This window comes from Oryctolagus cuniculus, chromosome 15 (genome assembly GCF_964237555.1).
Source record: "Oryctolagus cuniculus chromosome 15, mOryCun1.1, whole genome shotgun sequence".
In the NCBI taxonomy this organism is placed as follows: Eukaryota; Metazoa; Chordata; class Mammalia; order Lagomorpha; family Leporidae; genus Oryctolagus; species Oryctolagus cuniculus.
The window spans coordinates 74,474,552-74,494,353 of NC_091446.1; the positions used below are offsets into that span (position 1 = coordinate 74,474,552).

At 42.6% G+C, this 19,802-nt stretch overlaps 1 protein-coding gene and 3 long non-coding RNA genes across 19 annotated transcripts in view; 1 reads left to right on the forward strand and 3 right to left on the reverse strand.

Annotated features, from left to right (window-relative positions):
• Window positions 1–158, reverse strand: part of LOC103352282 (uncharacterized) — a 387,286-nt gene extending 387,128 nt beyond the window's left edge. For 5 of the 10 annotated variants that reach the window (XR_011382485.1, XR_011382479.1, XR_011382484.1 and 2 more), the window contains exon 1: window positions 1–157. This is a non-coding gene — a long non-coding RNA (uncharacterized lncRNA). The other 5 variants (XR_011382482.1, XR_011382480.1, XR_011382478.1 and 2 more) reach the window with 2 other exon arrangements.
• Window positions 154–14,022, forward strand: GHITM (growth hormone inducible transmembrane protein). 7 transcript variants are annotated; one of them, XM_051833004.2, is made up of 10 exons: window positions 377–492; window positions 1,414–1,469; window positions 2,111–2,278; window positions 3,771–3,870; window positions 6,935–7,046; window positions 7,548–7,689; window positions 9,137–9,245; window positions 10,374–10,562; window positions 11,067–11,238; window positions 12,630–14,022. In XM_051833004.2, exons 3-10 carry the CDS (start codon window positions 2,150–2,152, stop codon window positions 12,712–12,714), a joined length of 1,038 nt encoding a protein of 345 aa, XP_051688964.2. In that variant the 5' UTR covers window positions 377–492; window positions 1,414–1,469; window positions 2,111–2,149; the 3' UTR covers window positions 12,715–14,022. The 7 variants fall into 7 exon arrangements, with proteins under 7 accessions (XP_008272538.2, XP_002721023.2, XP_008272535.2 ...); XM_070057958.1 differs by having other exon boundaries at window positions 384–492; window positions 1,397–1,469; XM_008274316.4 differs by lacking the exons at window positions 377–492; window positions 1,414–1,469 and adding an exon at window positions 154–288.
• On the reverse strand, window positions 3,106–6,942 carry LOC138845401 (uncharacterized). The gene is made up of 3 exons (XR_011382487.1): window positions 5,927–6,942; window positions 4,742–5,576; window positions 3,106–3,904 (listed from the first exon to the last, which is right to left on the reverse strand). It is a non-coding gene; the product is annotated as an uncharacterized lncRNA (long non-coding RNA).
• Window positions 13,737–19,802, reverse strand: part of LOC138845402 (uncharacterized) — a 25,449-nt gene continuing 19,383 nt past the window's right edge. Inside the window, exon 4 of the long non-coding RNA XR_011382488.1 lies at window positions 13,737–18,500. This is a non-coding gene — a long non-coding RNA (uncharacterized lncRNA). The remainder of the gene's footprint in view (window positions 18,501–19,802) is intronic.

Here is a 19,802-nt window from a genome sequence, read left to right on the forward strand (position 1 = left end):
ACAATTTTTGCATCCGCTGCCAAAGAAAAGGTCGCAGAGAAAGCTCATGTGAGTCACTCTGCCCAGAGCTAAAACGGGCGAAAACAGCTTCCTTGCCCAACTGGACGCTAACTATGACGTTTCCAGCAATCCTCCATTGGCCCCACCCAACTAACCAGGAACCCCACCGCCCCTGCTATGCCCACCCTTCCGTCAGAGGCCTGCTCCTGATTGGCTGGTTGTGCTATTTACCGCCTCTCCGGATATTGCGTCACCCAGTGAACCTGAAGGACTGCGCGCGCAGAGACAGTAAGGAGCGGGCGGGGGGCCGGGGTGGTGGGCGCGTGCGCGTTTCGCCGGCCCGGAAGGGGAACTGCGTGGTGGAGGTGACCGGGAACTGAGGTACCTCTGCCCGGGGTAGGCGAGCTCCTAGGATTCCCGCTGATCCCGAAGGCTGGCCTGACGGGGCCGCTGGGTGGGGTTGGAGGCGGCGGCGCTGCTGGCTGCGTCACGGTCGGACAGGGTCGCCGTCCTGCGCGGGAACCGGGGGAGAGGGTGGCGTCCACAGGATCCGGGACGAGCGGGCCAGGGCTGGCCCTCGCTGTCCTCTCCCTGGGCGGCGAGGTGCTGAGTCATGCCCATGGCCGGGGCCGCACTGGCAGATAAAGGGGCGCCAGGGGTGGGGGGGTCGTTGAGTCGCGTGTTGACGCTGGGAGGTTGGGAACGTGCTGCAGGGTTGTCACGCCGAGTCTGGCGGGCTGCGTAGACGTTTCCCGGGCCCAGGCGCCTGACCGCCTCAATACTAATTAGAAGCACTTACATAAGGGTCGGCAGTATTGTCTCCAACTTATATAGCGAAGGCACCCGAGGCTCAGAGGTATCACACCTGCACAAGGTGACTCCCAGCGCGGGGGAGCCAGATTCCCACTCTGAGCTGTTCCCCAGCTTGGAACTCTTTGGAGTTTAGCCGGTGGACCAAGGGCGAGACAGGCTGATGACGTAATGGCATGAAATTGCCTGGAGAACTCGGTATTTTCCCAAAGGACAGGTGCCCAGTGTTGTGCACACCTAAGAACTCCAGGGATCAGAAGGACCCTCAGATAGGCATTTCGAAAGCAAGAGTTGTTAGCTTTGGGGGAGGGAAGGTTCCAGTTGTAACAGGTTTTCCTAGACCCATCGTTAGCAGCAAAGTAAGAGCCAGGAGTCTGCCATTTAAGGTACATCTTGGGCCATTTCGAAGCGGGTAATCCACGGGTCAGCATTGTGGGTTGAGCACTATTTCAGTACCATACATTACAGATAGGGAAAATGAGACTTCGACTGATCTCACTGGCCTAACATTCACTACAAATCATTGGTAGAGATAGGCGGGTAGCTCAAGTTGGCTTTTGCCTGCCCTCATTCTCATCTGTTGTAGTCACCTTGGCATTACAGAGAGACATTCAGCTGATGGGTGGTTGACCATCTGTCTGATACTATCTCTCCTGGAGGTAAAGAAAATCCAGTATTTTACTTGCTTTTCTTTTGGTTACACTTCCAAAGGGTCTCACATAAAGAAAACCCTGTCAGTAACTGAGTTTACTTTGAAAAACTGAATGTCCTTTATATAATTGCAGTAAGGCATATATAAAATAAGTTGTTTGAGTATTTTTATATGTTATTTCGAAGGGAAGTTGTATTTGGTATGTTTAGCTGAAATTTATGTTTTGCTTCTGTTGATGTCTTTTGTCCTTGGTACAATATGAGCTCTTCCTTGGATGAAATTTTACCCTCTGCTTAAAAGTTACACAGATTGTTTTTAATTTCCCCAATTAAATGCTGGTGTCATCTTAAGCCAAAAGTACATATGTAAGAGCCATGACAGCCCCTGTAAGCCGTTAAGATGCTAACATCCATATTGTATAAAACGTGTAATTTTGCAGAATCATGCCTTCTGTTACTGGTTATACTGGGTTCTGTGCGGTAGGTTTCTTGGACTACCAAGGGCAAGCAGAGGATTTTTCGTTGAAAATTTAAAAGGTCACATTGTTCTGTCTTCTAACAGAAGATGATTCATCCTCATCCTTAGCTCCTGTGTGTCCTTTCGTTAGTTGGTTAATGATTTTGGGTTTTTTTTGGTCTTTCTGACCAGCATTTCAGATCTGCTTGGTAAACCTGGTGCTGAACCACCATGCTGGCTGCAAGGCTTGTGTGTCTGCGGACACTGCCTTCCAGGGTTTTCCACCCAGCTTTCACCAAGGCTTCTCCCGTTGTGAAGAATTCCATCACCAAGAAACAGTGGCTCATAACACCAAGCAGGGTAAAAATTACCTGTGTGTTTTATGTTGCTGCCTTTCTCTCTTTGTGTTTATGGGGTGGGGTGAGTAGGAGTGTGAAGCTTGCTTGCTGTATCTAGTGATTTACTGAAACAATTAGCCTTGATAGTGTTCCTAATCGATTCTTTCTTCCTCATTAGTTTCATATCATTGAAGTCCCTCCTTATCACATATGGAAAAGAGAAATGGCCTCTAGGACTTTTCCTTTACTTACAGCTTATAAGACGTCTCATTTGGAAAATTTCGATTAAACCACAAGAGATTGAAAGTTATGTGTTGCAACAAAGAGATTGCAGGGTCCACGGTCAAAAGCTTAAGAACCTAAGGATGCTACTCATTGACTAATAGCTTATTAATAAGTTATGAAAGATATCATTTCAGCTCTGGTTTAGAGAATGATAAAATCTGCCAGGTCAGGGCTGGCGCTGCGGCTCACTAGGCTAATCCTCCGCCTGCGGTGCCAGCACACCAGGTTCTAGTCTCAGTCAGGGTGCTGGATTCTGTCCCAGTTGCCCCTCTTCCAGGCCAGCTCTCTGCTGTGGCCCGGGAGGGCAGTGGAGGATGGCCCAAGTCCTTGGGCCCTGCACCTGCATGGGAGACCAGGAGAAGTACCTGGCTCCTGCCTTCAGATCAGCACGGTGCGCCGGCCGCAGCGGCTATTGGAGGGTGAACCAACGGCAAAAGGAAGACCTTTCTCTCTGTCTCTCTCTCTCTCACTGTCCACTCTGCCTGTCCAAAAAAAAAAAAATCTGCCAGGTCAGAAAGAAACCTACTTCGTCTCCACTAGCATTCAAATTAGAGTGAATGTGAGTTTTGAAATGTGAGGCAATAAGGGGAATAGACAGACAATAAAAAGAGACAGCTTTTTCCCACTTAAATGAACTGTTCCACTTTAGAAAATGAGCCAAAATAGAGCTGAAAGTCATCCTTCCCCTTGGCTGTGCATTCAGGAGAGACCCCTTTCTTGATCCCATTTCCCAGATTACAAAATGTAGCTGATATGAGGGTACTTTGAAAAGTTTGTGGGAAATGGAATTAAAAGTTAAGTTTTCTTGGTACAAAAAAATCCATGCAGTTTTTTAAGAATGCACATTTTCCATGAAATTTTTAAAGACCATTTTTTAAAAAAAAGTTAATATATTATCATCTTGATGTTTGACTAGTGTTTTTAATAACTCTAGGTATGTAAGTGGAGTCTGTAGTTGATGAAAGAAATATGCTGAAATTTAAAAAATTTAAACCAAGAAGTTAGTTTTCTATGAATTAGTGAATCACTTCAAAGATGGAGCACAGATAAGGTTTACATTTAATTTTGTATACTGGCTAACAAACTTTCATAATGAAATTACCTGTATGGGAAGTACCTATTTAGAGGTGTGGTTTTGTTTGTTTGTTTTCAGTGTAAAGAGATATCCTGTTTTGTTTAGTTTTATGAATAACACTCTGTTTTGGTATGTGTGATTGTTTGTATATCAGGAATATGCCACCAAGACAAGAATTGGGGCTCGACGTGGGAAAACTGGCCAAGACCTCAAAGAGGCAGCTTTGGAACCATCAGTGGAAAAAATATTTAAAAGTAGGTGGTAGCCTTTAGTTTTTAAGCTGGAGTCCTTGGATAGATTTTTTTTTTTTTCAACTGATATTTTTTTTTTTTATCTTTTATTTAATGAATATAAATTTCCAAAGTACGACTCATGGGTTACAATGGCTTTCCCCCCCATACCGTCCCTCCCACCCACAACCCTCCCCTTTCCCACTCCCTCTCCCCTTCCATTCACATCAAGATTCATTTTCGATTATCTTAATATACAGAAGATCAGCTTAGTATACCTTAAGTAAGGATTTCAACAGTTTGTTCCCACACAGAAACATAAAGTGAAAAATAATAGATGATTTTTTTTTAAATGATGATGAAATCAGATCAGACCTATTATCATGTTTAATCCCAGTGAGAGTCAAGTTGGGAATTGATAATTTCTTTTTTTTTTTTTTTTTTACAGAAGATCAGTTTAGTGTACATTAAGTAAAGATTTCAACAGTTTGCACCCCCATAGAAACACAAAGTGAAATATACTGTTTGAGTACTCATTATAGCATTAAGCCTCAGTGTACAGCACATTAAGGACAGAGATCCTACATGAGGAGTAAGTGCACAGTGACTCCTGTTGTTGACTTTACAAATTGACACTCCTGTTTATGGCATCAGTAATCTCCCTATGCACCAGTCATGAGTTTCCAAGGCTATGGAAGCCCCTTGAGTTCTCCGACTCTTATCTTGTTTAGACAAGGTCATAGTCAAAGTGGAGGTTCTCTCCTCCCTTCAGAGAAAGGCACCTCCCTCTTTGAAGACCTGTTCTTTCCACTGGGATCTCACTCACAGAGATCTTTTTGCCAGAGTGCCTTGGCTTTCCATGCCTGAAATACTCTCATGGGCTTTTCAGCCAGACCTTGGATAGATTTTTAAGAGGTGTGTGATCATCCTCCTAAGAATATAGACAAACTTGTTCTTACATGCATTTTCTAGAAAAAAAAAAAAAGGCCACTTTATTATTCTTAGAGTTCTGATGATCCAGAAAAGATTGGTACTTTGGGTTCCATGGTTTCCAGTCATATTTTTTCCAGTAGAAATTTTACATTTGGAGCAGGCATTTGGTTCAGTGGGTAAGACACTGCTTGGGACATAGTGGAGTGCCTGGGTTTGAGTCCTGCCTGCACTGTCAGGTTCCAGCTTCCTGCTAATGTGTATCCTGAGAAACAGCAGGTAGATGGCTTAAGTAGTTTGAGTCCCTGACATCCACACGAAAAATCCAAATTGAGTTTCAGGCTCCTGGCTTTGGCCTGGCCCAGCCCTGACTGTTGTGGAAATTTGAGAAGTAAACTAGCAGATGGAAATCTTTGACTGCCTCGCTCTCTCTATACCTTTCAAATAATTTTTTTTTAATTATGAAAATTTTACCTTTTTATTTTATTTTTTTTTACAGGCAGAGTGGACAGTGAGAGAGAGACAGAGAGAAAGGTCTTCCTTTGCCGTTGGTTCACCCTCCAATAGCCACCGCGGCCAGCGCGCTGTGGCCAGCACATCGCACTGATCTGATGGCAGGAGCCAGGTGCTTCTCCTGGTCTCCCATAGGGTGCAGGGCCCAAGCACTTGGGCCATCCTCCACTGCCCTCCTGGGTCACAGCAGAGAGCTGGCCTGGAAGAGGAGCGACCAGGACTAGAACCTGGTGTGCCGGCGCCGCAAGGTGGAGGATTAGCCTATTGAGCCGCGGCGCCGGCTTTACCTTCATTTTTTTTTTTTTTTTTTGACAGGCAGAGTGGACAGTGAGAGAGAGAGACAGAGAGAGAAAGGTCTTCCTTTGCCGTTGGTTCACCCTCCAATGGCCGCCGCTGCCGCCGGCGCACCGCGCTGATCCTGGCAGGAGCCAGGAGCCAGGTGCTTTTCCTGGTCTCCCATGGGGTGCAGGGCCCAAGCACCTGGGCCATCCTCCACTGCACTCCCTGGCCATAGCAGAGAGCTGGCCTGGAAGAGGGGCAACCGGGACAGAATCCGGCGCCCCAACCGGGACTAGAACCCGGTGTGCCGGCGCCGCAAGGTGGAGGATTAGCCTATTGAGCCACGGCGCCGGCTTACCTTCATTTTTAAGAAGGGTTATTAACAAGTCATTTTGTAGAAGATGTGATCCATTAAGGAAGGCCAATTGAAGTTCTAGAATCTTAATTCAAGCATATATTATTTGTATAAGTTTCAAGTGAAGTCACCAAAACATAGATATTAATAAAAGCCTAACTGTCCAGAAAGGGTCCTCTGACCCATTTGTGGCCTGTCAGAAGAGCAGTATCTTAGTGAAGTCAGTTTAGTTCACAACTTGAATTTCAGCTTTTCAAGTTCAGAAACTAGATTGTTCATCTTTCCAAAACTAGTAAAAGAATGCCAGTGATCCTTAAACTACAGGCATTTTGCAAGATTGCAATGGGGAGAGCCCTAATCAGTATCTCTCAGGACATTTCTGATCGGTAGGTTGACCCTAGAGAACAAATCATGTGAATTATGTAGTAATGCATATTAGCATATTAGTGATACGTATTAGCATTCTTAGTAATCAGGTTTATACTGTGGAGACATTATACAATGTCTCCATTGAGATTGACTTCAAGTTGGTTATCAGTACTCTGAAACAAGTACCCCCTCTCTTAGTTGCTGAAACACTAATTACATCTGGTTCTCTTTTTTCTTGGCTCTGTGTAAAGCTTCATCTTTGTTGCTGCCAGTTTAGATGTGGTGTGGTACGAATGCCAACATTTCCCTCTCGTTTTTCTAAGAATATCATAAGAACACACCCCAACCTCTGTGTATCACAGAGATTTCCACATCTGTGGATAAACTGCCTCCTCAACATGGTTGGAATAGGGCTGAAGGTTCATCAAGTCTGATCCTCTCCGTTTTACACTGTTGATTACACTTTGATTTCATGGAATTCTTCTGTCCTGGTCGGCTGTGAACCCTTTTCTGTATCCCCACATGTACTCATGTGGCTAGTGTGAAAAAATACTCCCCTCACACATACTGTGAAGGTGCTACCCCAGCCCTCTGATGTAATCAAGACTCGTGCTGACTTGGATTTCCTCCTGTGTTATATAGTTGATCAGATGGGAAGATGGTTTGTTGCTGGAGGGGCTGCTGTTGGTCTTGGAGCATTGTGCTACTATGGCTTGGGAATGTCTAATGAGATTGGAGCTATTGAAAAAGCTGTGTAAGTAAACTGTTCCCAAACAGTCCCAACCTTAAAGTCTCCAGTGTCCTTCTCATTCTTTTCTTCAGCCACTTTTGGAACATGCTGTGTCTAGTTTTCCTATGTGTGTATACATGAATAAAAATAGAAATCTTCTTGCTTCCTTGGCATATATTCAAATCTAAGTAAACATCACACTATATGAGGGGCTTTGAAACAGTTCATGGAAAATATATATTAGGAAAAAACTGTACAAATTTAAACTTTTTTCTGTACCAAAATGTTGTCTTTGACGCCACAAACTTTAAGTACCCTCATACATGTTTAAGCAAGGGGGAAAATGTGTTGCTTTTTACAGTGTGAAGTGTTTAGATGTTTTATGTCATTTAATCAGTATAGTAACTCCGAAGTATGCATATTTCCATGGTAAAGCATTAAAGTGATTTATTAACCAGCTAGTAAATGATCCTACGGAATTTACATCTGTAATTCCATAAGGTAACCTCGTTGTGTTTCTTACAGAATTTGGCCTCAGTATGTGAAAGATAGAATCCATTCTACCTACATGTACTTAGCAGGAAGTATTGGTCTAACAGCTCTGTCTGCCATGGCAGTCACCAGGACTCCTGTCCTCATAAACTTCATGATGAAAGGCTCCTGGGTGGTAAGTCAGTACTGGGGAAAGGGATTTTTAGTGGAAAGAGTAATAAATGGAACAAGGTTTTGTTCGAATAATCCGTGCGTTACAAGTACAGCTGGGACACAGAAGGAAATGCATATGCAGAAACATCAGCTGTTAATCCTTGTTGAATATCTATTTTAGTAGGACCAAGAGGTTGGAAATCAAGCTTACCATCCTTGTTATTTAGCAGCAGATAACAAATAAGTCTCTATTTTGGAGCAAATGAAGATAAAGACACAGTTAGAAAAGGTACTTAATTGCCAAGTTGAGGGGTGTGTTTTGCAGGTTTTCATGTAGCAAATATGAACTTTAAGGCAGTGTGTTGTATATATTCTACTTAAAAGGTCACCAGTGATTTTCAAGAAATGCCTCTTGTACTATACCAAAATGTTTATTTTAATTAAGGAGTAATTCCTGGGATTGTGTGTGTGTGTATGCGCACACGCGCTTGAACACACCCCTCTGTTTCACCCCCACCCCCCCACCCCTCATAACCTGTGGGATAGAGCCCAACTGTATTTTTTAAGATTTTATGGGGCTGCTGCTGTGGCATAGTGGATAAAGCTACCACCTGCACTACTGGCATCCCATATGGGCACCAGTTCAAGACTCGGCTGCTCTACTTCCAATTTGGCTCCCTACTAATGTGCCTGGAAAGCAGTGGAAGATGGACCAAGTCCTTGGGCCCCTGCACCTACATGGGAGACTCTGAAGAAGCTCCGGGCTCCTGGCTTCAGATCAGCCCAGCTCTGGCCGTTGCAGCCATTTGGGGAGTGAACCAGCAGATGAAAGATCTCTCTCTGCCTCTGCCTCTGCCTCTCTTGTCACTCTCCTTTCAAATAAATTAAAAAAAAAAAAAAGATTTTATTAATTTTGTTTGAAAGGCAGAGAGTGATAGAAATCTTGCACCCATTGATTCACTCCCCAAATGACCACAACAGCCAGGGCTGGGCCAGGCTGAAGCCAGAAGCCAGAAGCCAGGAACTCTCTCCTGGTCTCCCACATGAAAGACAGGGACCCAACTACTTGGGCCATAATCTGCTGCTTTCCAAGCACATTAGCAAAGAGCTGGATTGAAAGCACAGTAGCTGGGACTTGAACCCATAATCCAGTATGAGATTTGGGTCTCCCAAGCAGCGGCTTAATCTGCACTACAATTCCCATCACGTCCTGTCCAACAACAATAAAATTGTTAAAAGATGGTAATGCCAGTTCAGACTCAATTCATTATCCTGAAGCAGTCTACAAATCTTATTTGTGCCAGTAGAGGGCACTCTTGCTCAATTAGCCAAAGCTGAAATACACTCAAGACCTTTAATGTGGCCTAAGAGTCTAACATTTGGTTTATTGGAAGGGACTAACTGTTCTTGAAACTTCTGGGTTTCTGTTTTTATGTGAAGTTCAGTTTTTCTTAATATGTGTATTTCAGACCATTGGTGCAACCTTTGCAGCCATGATTGGAGCTGGAATGCTGGTACAGTCAATATCGTATGAGCAGAGCCCAGGCCCAAAGCATCTTGCATGGCTACTACATTCTGGTATGTTTAGTTCAAGTTGTTGCCTTGAATACTACTATTTTGGATGGCTCTTCACAGCTGTCTCTTGTGTGTAATTTCAGTAAACCTCAGGTTTAGAAACTACAATTTTCTGCAGATAATACTGGTTATATCATTGCCCAAACTCTGCTCTGAAGAGTTGTCTATGTTACTAAGACCATGGACAGCCTCTGTATTGGACTTGTCTCCTCTAACAGTTTAGTAAATGCATAGGTTTACTTTTGTGTCCAGAGATTTCAGATCACTTTAGACTCATTTTTCTGTGGTATCTTTAGAAAAATTTAAAAATCTGAGAGTAGGGGAAGTTTCACAAAAATTTTGCTGCCAATTATAAAATCAATAGGAAAGATAATAGAAATGTCACATAGAGAAATTTTTATCCAAATATAGTTCTTAGAGCACAAAGTATATTTAAACTATTTATTATTATGAGGTACAGTATACTATATTACTTTATCTGGAAATGTTACTCTTGCAAAAGTGGCAAACTAGTAATGAAAATTCAATATTAAGATAGTTCCTGTGCCTAGTTTATGAGATAAACAATGTGATAAACAAGAAATGGGCAACTTACTCTACTCAGCACTGAAATAATGCCTTACCTAAGATTATTTTTAAAGAGTTCCATTTACTTTTGTTAATTGATTATTGACACTTTTCACTGTAATTTTTATGAAGATATTTATAAATATCTCAGAATTAATTTTTATGTTGTAATAGCACTCCTTCTTATACAAAGTAACAACTGTGTTTGTGCTAGAAGTTCCTACATTTTAAGATTACCATTGTATACTCTCTCCCAGTAGGTTTGACTCTGTGCATTTTAAATCTCTTTATCTCAGTCCTTACTTGTATGAATATTATAGACGCACAATAGGCTCCAGTCCAAATAGTGTGCTGTGTGGAATGTGACAAAGTTGCTAAATATGTAGATCAGTGTTTGTACTTGTGAGTTGTGACTGCCCCATAGATTTTGGTTATAGAATTTTAGGGGTGGTAGTATCCAAAGGGAAAGGTTATCAATTGGCATGATATGCTAACATGGCACTTTAATTTCCCTTTAGTTATTATTTAGTAAATACTTAACCAGTGCTTGCTCTCTTTGCATAGGTGTGATGGGTGCAGTAGTGGCTCCTCTGACAATTCTCGGGGGGCCTCTTCTCATCAGAGCTGCATGGTACACAGCTGGCATTGTGGGAGGCCTCTCCACTGTGGCCATGTGTGCACCCAGTGAGAAGTTTCTGAACATGGGAGCCCCGCTGGGAGTAGGCCTGGGTCTCGTCTTTGCGTCCTCTGTGGGTAAGCCACTCTGCTGACACTGGGTTCTTGGTGCTGGATTCATCATGTCCTAAAACCTGAAATGCTCAGGTATCCTCCTTCATTGAATCAGTCCTAAAAATCATTGAGAAAATACTTATTTTTATTTATATTTATATATACATACATAGTCCCACTAGTTTGACTGGATTTTATTATTTGGCATCATATAAAAATCTTGGCAGTATGATCAGCCATTGTTACTGGTTTTATCAGATACATCTAAAATGGGAGAGTTGATCTAGAAACATAAAAATTGCTCTGATGCAAGAGCCTTCCTGTAAAGTGATGAAGTGACCGAGTAAAGAAATGAATAGCACAGGTTTTGAACTAATGTAAAGAAGATGAAACAGTATACACACTTAGCTGTCTTCCTACCTGCACAGCTTACCAAAAAAAATTTTTTTAAGATTTATAACATAAGTTATAAATCCAAGTATAGGAAAAATTTTTACAGTATTACAATTTTTCTCGTTTTGATTTCAGGATCTATGTTCCTGCCACCAACCTCTGTGGCTGGTGCCACTTTGTACTCAGTGGCAGTGTACGGTGGATTAGTTCTCTTCAGTATGTTCCTTCTGTATGATACCCAGAAAGTAATCAAGCGTGCAGAAATAGCACCAATGTATGGAATTCAGAAATACGATCCCATCAATTCGTAAGTGATCACCAGTCTTGTTAACCTTGTTACATAAGGACATTTATGTGAGTTTGGCCTCTTAAAGGGTATGTTAGTTTCCTCAGGCTGCCATATAACAAAGTGTCATAAACCTGGGTGGTTTCAAGTAACAAAAATGTATTCTGTCTCAGTTCTGGAGGCCAGGAGTTTGAAACCCAGGTGTTGGCAGGGTTGGTACCTTCGGAAGGTTCTGCAGGAGAATCTGTTCCACGGTCTCTGGGCTGGCTGTTCTGCTGGCCGTCCTCGGGGTCCCTTGGCTTGTAGCTGCAGCACTTTGCTCTCCATCGTCTTCACCTGCCACTCTCCCTGTGTATCTGTCTCTTAAGACCACCATAGTGGATTAAGGGCCCACCCTACTCCAGTGCAACCTCTTCCTAACTTACATCTTGATTGCATCTGCAAAGACCATGCTGTTTCCAGATAAGGTCATCTTCACAGCTACTTCACCGTATCTTTGATCTGTTCTTTCCCTCTTACTCAAGGAGACATACCCAGAAACCTGATTGTGCTGGTGTTGTAACTAACTATAATTTTTAGATACTGATTGGGTCAAGTCAGAATATTAACCTTTTTTGTTAATTAGCTTTATGATGTAATAATGTGCTCTTGGTTAAATTTTTTGATAGGCTATTGTTAGTCTTTAAACAGAAAAAAGATATTCTTTAGTCAAATATTGTTTAGTGGAAATGTACGTAACTACTAGAATTTTGTCATAGAAAAGTATTCTATACTTCTAAAAATTGGGAACTCTTTATTATAAGATTTTGTTTTGTAGATAGTTAACCTTAGTTGGCATTAAGTAATTTATAATACTTTTTCTCTTTTCTTGGATTCTACCAAAATGTGGGTTATTTTATTTAAACAGTTTTTTTGATTTCATAGTGTATATCACTTGTTTTTAAGTGATTTGTTTTTATCTAAAAAATGATGTAATGATTTTTTTTGTAAATGTTGCTATAAAGCTTAACAGTTTTCTTTAGGGGGTGAAATGGGTGTATTTTAAAATACCAGCCTTCAGTCTGACAAGTTTTTATAAAGATGTTTGTTTTGTTTTGTTTTGTTTTGTCTGTCACCCAAATTGGTGGTTTTTTTGGTGTTTTATTTTTTGCAAAGTACTATGCTCATGAGTGTCAGAGAGTGGAATAATGATCTTTTAAATTGCCATTTACCATTTAAAAGATTAGTCTGGCAGAAATAAAGCCCTATTTTCTAGTCTATGACTTTAACTGAAAAGTAAACATTTTTACTAAATTTCCACTTCATATAACTAGAACAGATAAGCTGCATTGTCCCTTCCATTCTATAGTAAGAAGTAGTTGGTCATAACTATTAGAACTGCATTTTATATAATGGCATAATTTTCTTTCTAGCATGCTGGGAATCTACATGGATACGTTAAATATATTTATGCGAGTTGCAACTATGCTAGCAACTGGAAGCAACAGAAAGAAGTGAAGTGACTCGGCTCTGGCTTCTCCACTACATCAGATGTCTTGCTTGTTAAATAGGAGCAGGTGTTCATTAACTAGTTTGTACAAGCAGCTTTCTTTGAAGTTCAGAAGATAACATGTCAGCCTGTGTAAATGTTCCAGTAATGTCATGCTTCCAGTCACTTTTTCTTCTAGAGAATAAATTCAGTAGTTCTCTTCCAAATAAGCACATATATTTCCAATTCTCATGTTTGAATTTTAAAATGTTTTAGTGAATGTGGAAAGTAAGATTCTATTACAAGAATTTAAGTATTTTACCTATCTTTACATTTGCAAGGTTAAGTAAAAATCAGCATTCTTGTGACATTTCCCTACATGTTTGTTTAGAATGCAGAACATTGCAAGCAATGTCATAATTGATGTAGAGGTTTGGTACAGGAACCAGGGAGAAGTAAAGGGTCACCCGCAGTTTGTTTTGAATACTTGAGCGTTGCACTTGTGTGACTGATGAGCCAATGAGAGATGTCTCAGTATTTGAAAAGAAGCAAGTGATGGGTGCCTTTGTGTTCCTCGGTGAAACATTGGCACAGGGGTTGGATTCTCCTGCTGTTGCTTCTCAGGGCTGTCTTTACAATGTAGGTGAGGTCGTGGCTGACTTCCTTGTCAGGACGATATTGGGATGCCCAAAAATGTGTATCATGTGGAGATTTCCTGCTGGAATTATGTATATGTGAGTTTTACTTCCGAATCTCCTAAAACAAAGTATCTTTACACAGCTGTTCTCAAAAGTACAGACCATGAGATTTGTTGCTTTTGTTACCTATACAAACAATATGTTCAGAGTTACTGAGGGGTTTTTTTGTATATTTATTGAAATGTCAGATTGCATAGAAGCTTGCTTTTCACATCTCATCAGACTTTAAAGCCTTTATCAGAAAAGTCTGTCTGTGGCTTACACGTGAGATCATGAAAGCAGTTTTTCTCCTGAAACTGTTTCTTGCATTCCCTCTCAGAGTAAGCACTAAAAAGCAAAGAAAAACTAGTCTGTCTTTATGAAATATGTTTAAAAATAAAAAAACTTAGCTTCCTTCGGCAGAATTTTCCTTCTGTTTATATAGACCATCATGTATGCTTTCTTGGAACATTTGTATGTTTTTTGATAAGAGTTATTTTGGGGAGTCTTTAGTGAATAGAGGAACATCTGTGTGATTATTGAAATGATCGCTATTTTTGAGAAACGTTGTTACAGAAATCCAGAAATAACTATTTTAACCATCTCAAAGCACATAGAATGCTTATTTCTGAGATAATAAAAGTTCCAGCAACATTGTAATTGGTGTGATTTTTTTAACTGAACTGTGTGTATCATAACCATTCAAGTAGGGATTTTTTTTTCGAGAAAATAACTTGGTCTGTTGCCAGTGTAGAATGTAGTATGTTGTGAAAAGACCATGGTACCTGTAGCTAGTAAGACTGCCTCTATTTGAACCTCAGCTCTTCTGCTCGTTATGTGACCTTGAGTGAATTACTTGGCCTTTCTGCCTAGTTACTTCATGTGTAGAGTGAAGATAACCTACTTCATAGAGTTAAATGGATAGACACTTGATCAGCAGGAAGTTTGGGCTGCTGATAGTTGTTTTTTTTTTTTTTTTCTAAATGTGTAAATGCCAAATATCTCTCTTTCTTCCTACTCTTTCCTGGTCATAGAGAGTAAGAGAGGTCTTCCATCCACTGGTTCACTCCCCAAATGACTGCAACAGCCAGAGCTGAGCTGATCTGGAGCCAGGAGCCAAGAGCTTCTTCCTGGTCTCCCAGGCAAGTGAAGTGCAGGGGGCGAAGGACTTGGGCTGTCTTCTACTGCTTTCCCAGGCAATAGCAGAGAGGATTTTAACTCGTTGCTCCACAGCCGCAGCCCCCCTTAGTGTGATCTTAAAGTCTAAGGACCAGTTGTCTCTAGTCACGTTTTAGAACCTGAGGTGTATGTTCTTTTTTGAATGGTATCATGTAAAAACAGTCTGCTTTTAGCTGCAGTATCAGGAAGAAGTTTTTCTAAAAAATTAAGGAATTTTAATTCAGTGACTTCTTTATAGCACTTCTGACTTCGCTAAGACAGTGAAGACTCTAAGATATAAATGTCCATTGGGCACAACCATTAAGACACTGCTTGGGATCCCCACAAACCATATCAGGGTTTGAGTCCCAGCTCTTGGTGCAGACTCAGCTTCCTACTAATAAGAAGCAGCAGTGATAGCTTGAGTAGTTGGGTCTCTGCCCCCCATTTTGGGAGACTTAGATTGAGTTCCTGTCTCCTGGCCATTGCGGACAATTGAGAAATGAGCCGTCAGATGGAAGATATAAATCTCTATGCCTCTGCCCCTCAAATCAGTGTATAAAATGTGATTACTTATAGTTCTAAAAGCAACAGAAAAAAAAAAAGTCACTGGTTTCTTGGTTCCTGTTAACGCACCACACAATATTCACAGGGAAGAGTAAAGACCTATCAACTGAAACCCTTTAGGGAGAAAGAAAGGAAGATAGCCATTTATATTTTCCATAATACCATGTGAAGTGTTAAAGGATAACAGAGAGATGATTAAAAACAGTCACACAGAGTTAAAGACCCTTTGCTTAGAATGGTGTCTGATGAATGATCAAATAGAAAACATGAATATCTATACTGTGTAGCAGCCATCCCTGAAGCTGGAACCAGGGGAGACAAAAGTGTAGCAACCCCATGTAGAACACCAGGGTCCGCTGGATGAGTGCTGTAGGAATGAGCCAGGTTGAAACACCAGGCAGCTAAATGATGACTCGGGATTTTCCAGGAGAAAGTACAAACAAGCTGGCCCCAGCCTGCCATGTACTTTAGAAGTATCACAGGTCAGATGGACATTTGAGCAATGCAGAATGGCTCCCAAACAACACAGATGAAGTTGAGAGAGTGTCACTGGTTCAGTGTGGTTTGACTGTTCTAAGGAGAGTAAGGAATTCAGGTGGTCAGAGGAGGGACCGCGCTCTAGTAAGGGGGGGACAGCTGGTTCTGCTGACCTGCGAGGGCAGTGCTGGAGGCAGAAGCCTGTACAAGAAGTGGAGATTCTAGGGCCCTAACAACGGTGTTGATCCTCAAATGAAAACGTTTTAAGAGATCAACCTATCTATTGGGTTCTCTATTAATAGCGTAGTTAAATCATGAGAAATAGCAACAGTGACTCAGTGTTAATTATAAAGTTATTCAGAAACTACAAAAGGGGAAAGGCTTATCCAGAGTAGCTACAGGAGTTAAGGGGATAAATGTGTCCACACACAAGTATCTGAGGGTTGGTGCTTGGGTGGATGGACTTTGCAGAGAATGCAACCTTCTCTGCCCCCTGGACACTGAGCAAAATGTCTGAGAGGCCGTAAAATGTCCCACAGGACTCAGCTCACAATCAAATGATGATGTCACTCTTGGGGGCCTCAAGAAGCAAGTACAACCACTTGCCTCGTTTAAGTGGAATCATTTTAGAAGAAGCTGGGGGAAATGAGAACAAAACTTGCAGTTGTTAATGCTGAGGGAGAAATAAGCATATGGTGAGAGAATGGGATGTTGAGTGTCTTTTGCAGTGTGCTACAGCAACCTCTAAATAACGTTTTGAAAAGGAAAGTACATGTGGAAAGTGAAAATCCTTGAAACACTAGACAAGAAGCTTTTCAGATCTTAGAAACTAGCGAGAAGACCTGGGAAACAGACTATCTCTCCAACCTGTGGGACTGGGTCCAGACCTTCAAGGCCCTCCTAGTTTGACACTGTGCAGCGATGACTGTGACTCCCCAGGTGGGGTTGAAGTTTATCCCAGGGCTGTACAGCTGCTGCCGCACCTTGCGCATCCCTGCCCTGTCCTGGTGCTGCTAGGTGTGGGGGTGAGAGTAAGGAAGCAAGGTGACACTTCTGAGAAAGTGCTGCCAAACTGCAAGGCACGGAACAGATGCTGACACACAGGATCCCTCCGACCCCTCCCTGTGGCTCTCCAGCCCTCAGCACTGGCAAAGGCAGGAAATCTTGGCGTTCCTGCTCCTCTCTGCACACCCTGCCTCCTGCCCGAGTCACTTACATGTAGGCTCCATTTGTCCTCTCACCTTCCTCCATCAAAATCCACGTTTGAAAACGGGTCCCTGTAGACCTCAATTGCAGAGTGTGTGTGCTTGGGCTTTTTTGTTTGCCCCTAATTGTGGCAGGAAAGTTCACTCTGAATCAAAGAAGCCTCAGATATCCTTGTGTACAAGTGGGAGGCTGAGCATTCTTTGAAGACAGGGAGTCATTGAAAAAAGGGAGGGAGATCCAGCAATCCCGCTTTGTGGGTAGGTATCCTAAGACTAGAACTCAGTTTGTCAGAGACATCAGCACCTCCCATGTTCACTACAGCACTAGTCACACAGCCAAGGTAGGGAATCAACCAAGCACCCATCAATGGGTGAATAAATAAAGAAAATGTGATACATATGGTGGAATATTATTCAGCGTTTATAAAGTACAAACTCCCAGAGGCAAGCACTGTGGCTCAGTGGGTTAAGCTACCATTTGGGATCTCTGCATCCCATATCTGAGTGCCCATTTGAGTCCCAGCTACTCCACTTCCAATCCAGTTTCCTGCCAATGTATCCTGGAAGATAGCAGACAAGGGCTCAAGTGATTGGTCCCTGCTACCCACGAAAGAGACCCAGATGGAGTTCCTGACCGCTAGCTTCAGGCTGGCCCAGCCCTGGTTGTTGGAGACACTGGGAAATGAGCCAGCAGATGGAAGACTCACTCACTCTCTCCTTCTCCCCCCTGGCTTCCAAGTAGATGAGAATATTTTTTTTAAAGAGCAAACCTGTCATTTGCAACAACATGGATAAACTTAAAGGGCCAGCATTTGTTCAGCTCCCAGCTGCTCCACTCTAAATACCGCTCCCTCTAAAGCACCTGAGGAAACAGCAAAAGTTGTCCTAAGTTGTTAGGGCCCCTTCTGCCTATGTAGAAGACCAAGATGGGGTTCCTGGTCCTGGCTTCAGACTGTCTCAGCCTCCACTGTTGGGACCATTTGAGGAGTGAACCAGCAAATGGAAGATCTCTCCCTCTCTCTGTAACTCTGCCTTTCAAATAAATAAATAAATCTTTAAAAAAAAAAAAAAAAGCACTGTTAAATAAGCCAGAAAGATAAGAACCATGTTCTCACTCAAATGTAGAATCTAAAAAAGTTAGTCACAGAGAAGTTGAGGGTGAAATAGTGTTTAGCAGGAGGTGGGAAAAGGTAGGGATGATGGAATGGGACTTGTTGGTCAAAAAGTAGAAAGTTACAGTTTAGAAGGGAAAAATGTGATAAGGTGACTGATATGTTAATTAGATTGATATGATCGTTCCATGTTATAGCATCACTGTATCCCATAGTTACAGGTGATTATGATTTGTCATAAGACAGGAACAGCTACATTAGCATGTTGCAAATGGAATTCTGCAGAAGCTGGAAATCTTAGCTAGTTATTAGGTGAACCGAAAATATCCAGAATTTTTTTTTTTAAACTTGGGAAATAATACTGAATCTTGAATGGACACTAAATAGAATTTCCCTAGAATGTCAACATGACTTTGAGGGTAATAAAGAGAAAAATGGAAAGCTATGTACCCATTTCCAGAAACTGGCTACCTAATAAAACAACTGTTTTCACAAAGCACAACACTTTACCTTTATTTGCAAGGCAGAGAGCTCTCATCCACTGGTTCTTTCTTCAAATGCCCTCAATAGCTGGGGCTGGGCCATGCCAAAGCCAGCAACCAGGAACTCAATCAGGAAGCTGCAGGTAAGAGCCAAAATCAGGACTCAAACCTAGCTCCTCCAGTGTAGGACTTAGGTATCAACCTATAGACCAAACACCCACTGAACACTTGAGCATTACACTCCCGTCAGATGGAAGTTCTCCTCTCCAGCCCAGCTACTATTTTACATTGCATAGTAAATTGAATTTACATTAAGTAGGAAAATAGAGCAACACAACAGAGCTCTGGTTAGTACTTTTATTTTTTTAAACTATGATTTCAGCATATAGATTTTATTTTTATTTATTTTTTTGACAGGTAGAGTTACAGACAGTGAAAGAGAAACAGAGAGAAAGGTCTTCCTTCCATTGGTTCACTCCCCGAGTGGCTGCAACGGATGGAGCTACGCCAATCCACAGCCAGGAGCCAGGTGTTTCCTTCTGGTCTCCCACGTGGGTGCAGGGGCCCAAGCACTTGGGCCATCCTCCACTGCTTTCCCAGGCCACAGCAGCGAGCGGGACTGGAAGAGGAGCATCCGGGGCTAGAACCAGCGCCCATATGGGATGCCAACGCTGCAGGTGGAGGATTAACCTAGTGCGCCATGGCGCTGGCCCCTGGTTAGTGCTTTTAACAAGGGTAGGGAACATAGTATACAACAGTCCTGAGGCCCCCACTGCACAAAAAAACATGGTGTGAGTGTGAGGGAGCCAAAGACAAGAAACAGCGAAAAGCCAGCAACTAAGGGGCTGTTCCCAGCACAGCCTCAGAGATCATGGCTCCAAAGTGCCCTGACTTTGACAGGGGTGACCCCTGGAGAACAGAAAAGGTGGTGCATGCCTTTGAGTGTCCCTGTGTGTGTCTGTATGTGGTAGCCATCATGAGATTCAGGATCTTTCCCAGTTCTGCTGGCAGCCGTATCTGTGGGTGGGCACACCAACCAAGGGACTAAAGCAGACAGATGCACATTACCTGGGAGAGCCAAGGGGTCAACAAGGGCAGGAGTGGAGGGAACAGACCCAGGATCGCCCAGCCCTGACCTGGAAAGCTGGACATCCAGAGGCAGGGAGGAAAAATCTGGTGGGTTGGAAATGGACAAGGAAGTTCAGATTGACTGCAACAAATAGAGGAAACTAACGTTTTTTGTGCAATTGGGGTGAAGTGTAAGCTAATCCCCAGTGTTGTGGGTAAACCTGGAGCCAGGAGCTTTACCCCGTTCTCCCATGTGGATGGCAGGAGCCCAAGCACTTGAGCCAACTTCTGCTGCTTTGCCAGGTGCGTTAGCAGGGAGCTAGATCAGAAGCAGGGCAATCAGAACACTAGCTAGTGTTCAGACTCAGGAT

What these genes read in the sequence shown, in the direction of transcription:
- GHITM (XM_008274316.4), top strand. Translation starts at nt 2,150, where the DNA reads ATGCTGGCTGCAAGGCTTGTGTGTCTGCGGACACTGCCTTCCAGGGTT. An exon ending in AGTGGAAAAAATATTTAAAA is followed by an intron (nt 3,871 to 6,934) that starts GTAGGTGGTAGC and finishes TGTGTTATATAG; the next exon opens with TTGATCAGATGGGAAGATGG. An exon ending in AAATACGATCCCATCAATTC is followed by an intron (nt 11,239 to 12,629) that starts GTAAGTGATCAC and finishes TTTTCTTTCTAG; the next exon opens with CATGCTGGGAATCTACATGG.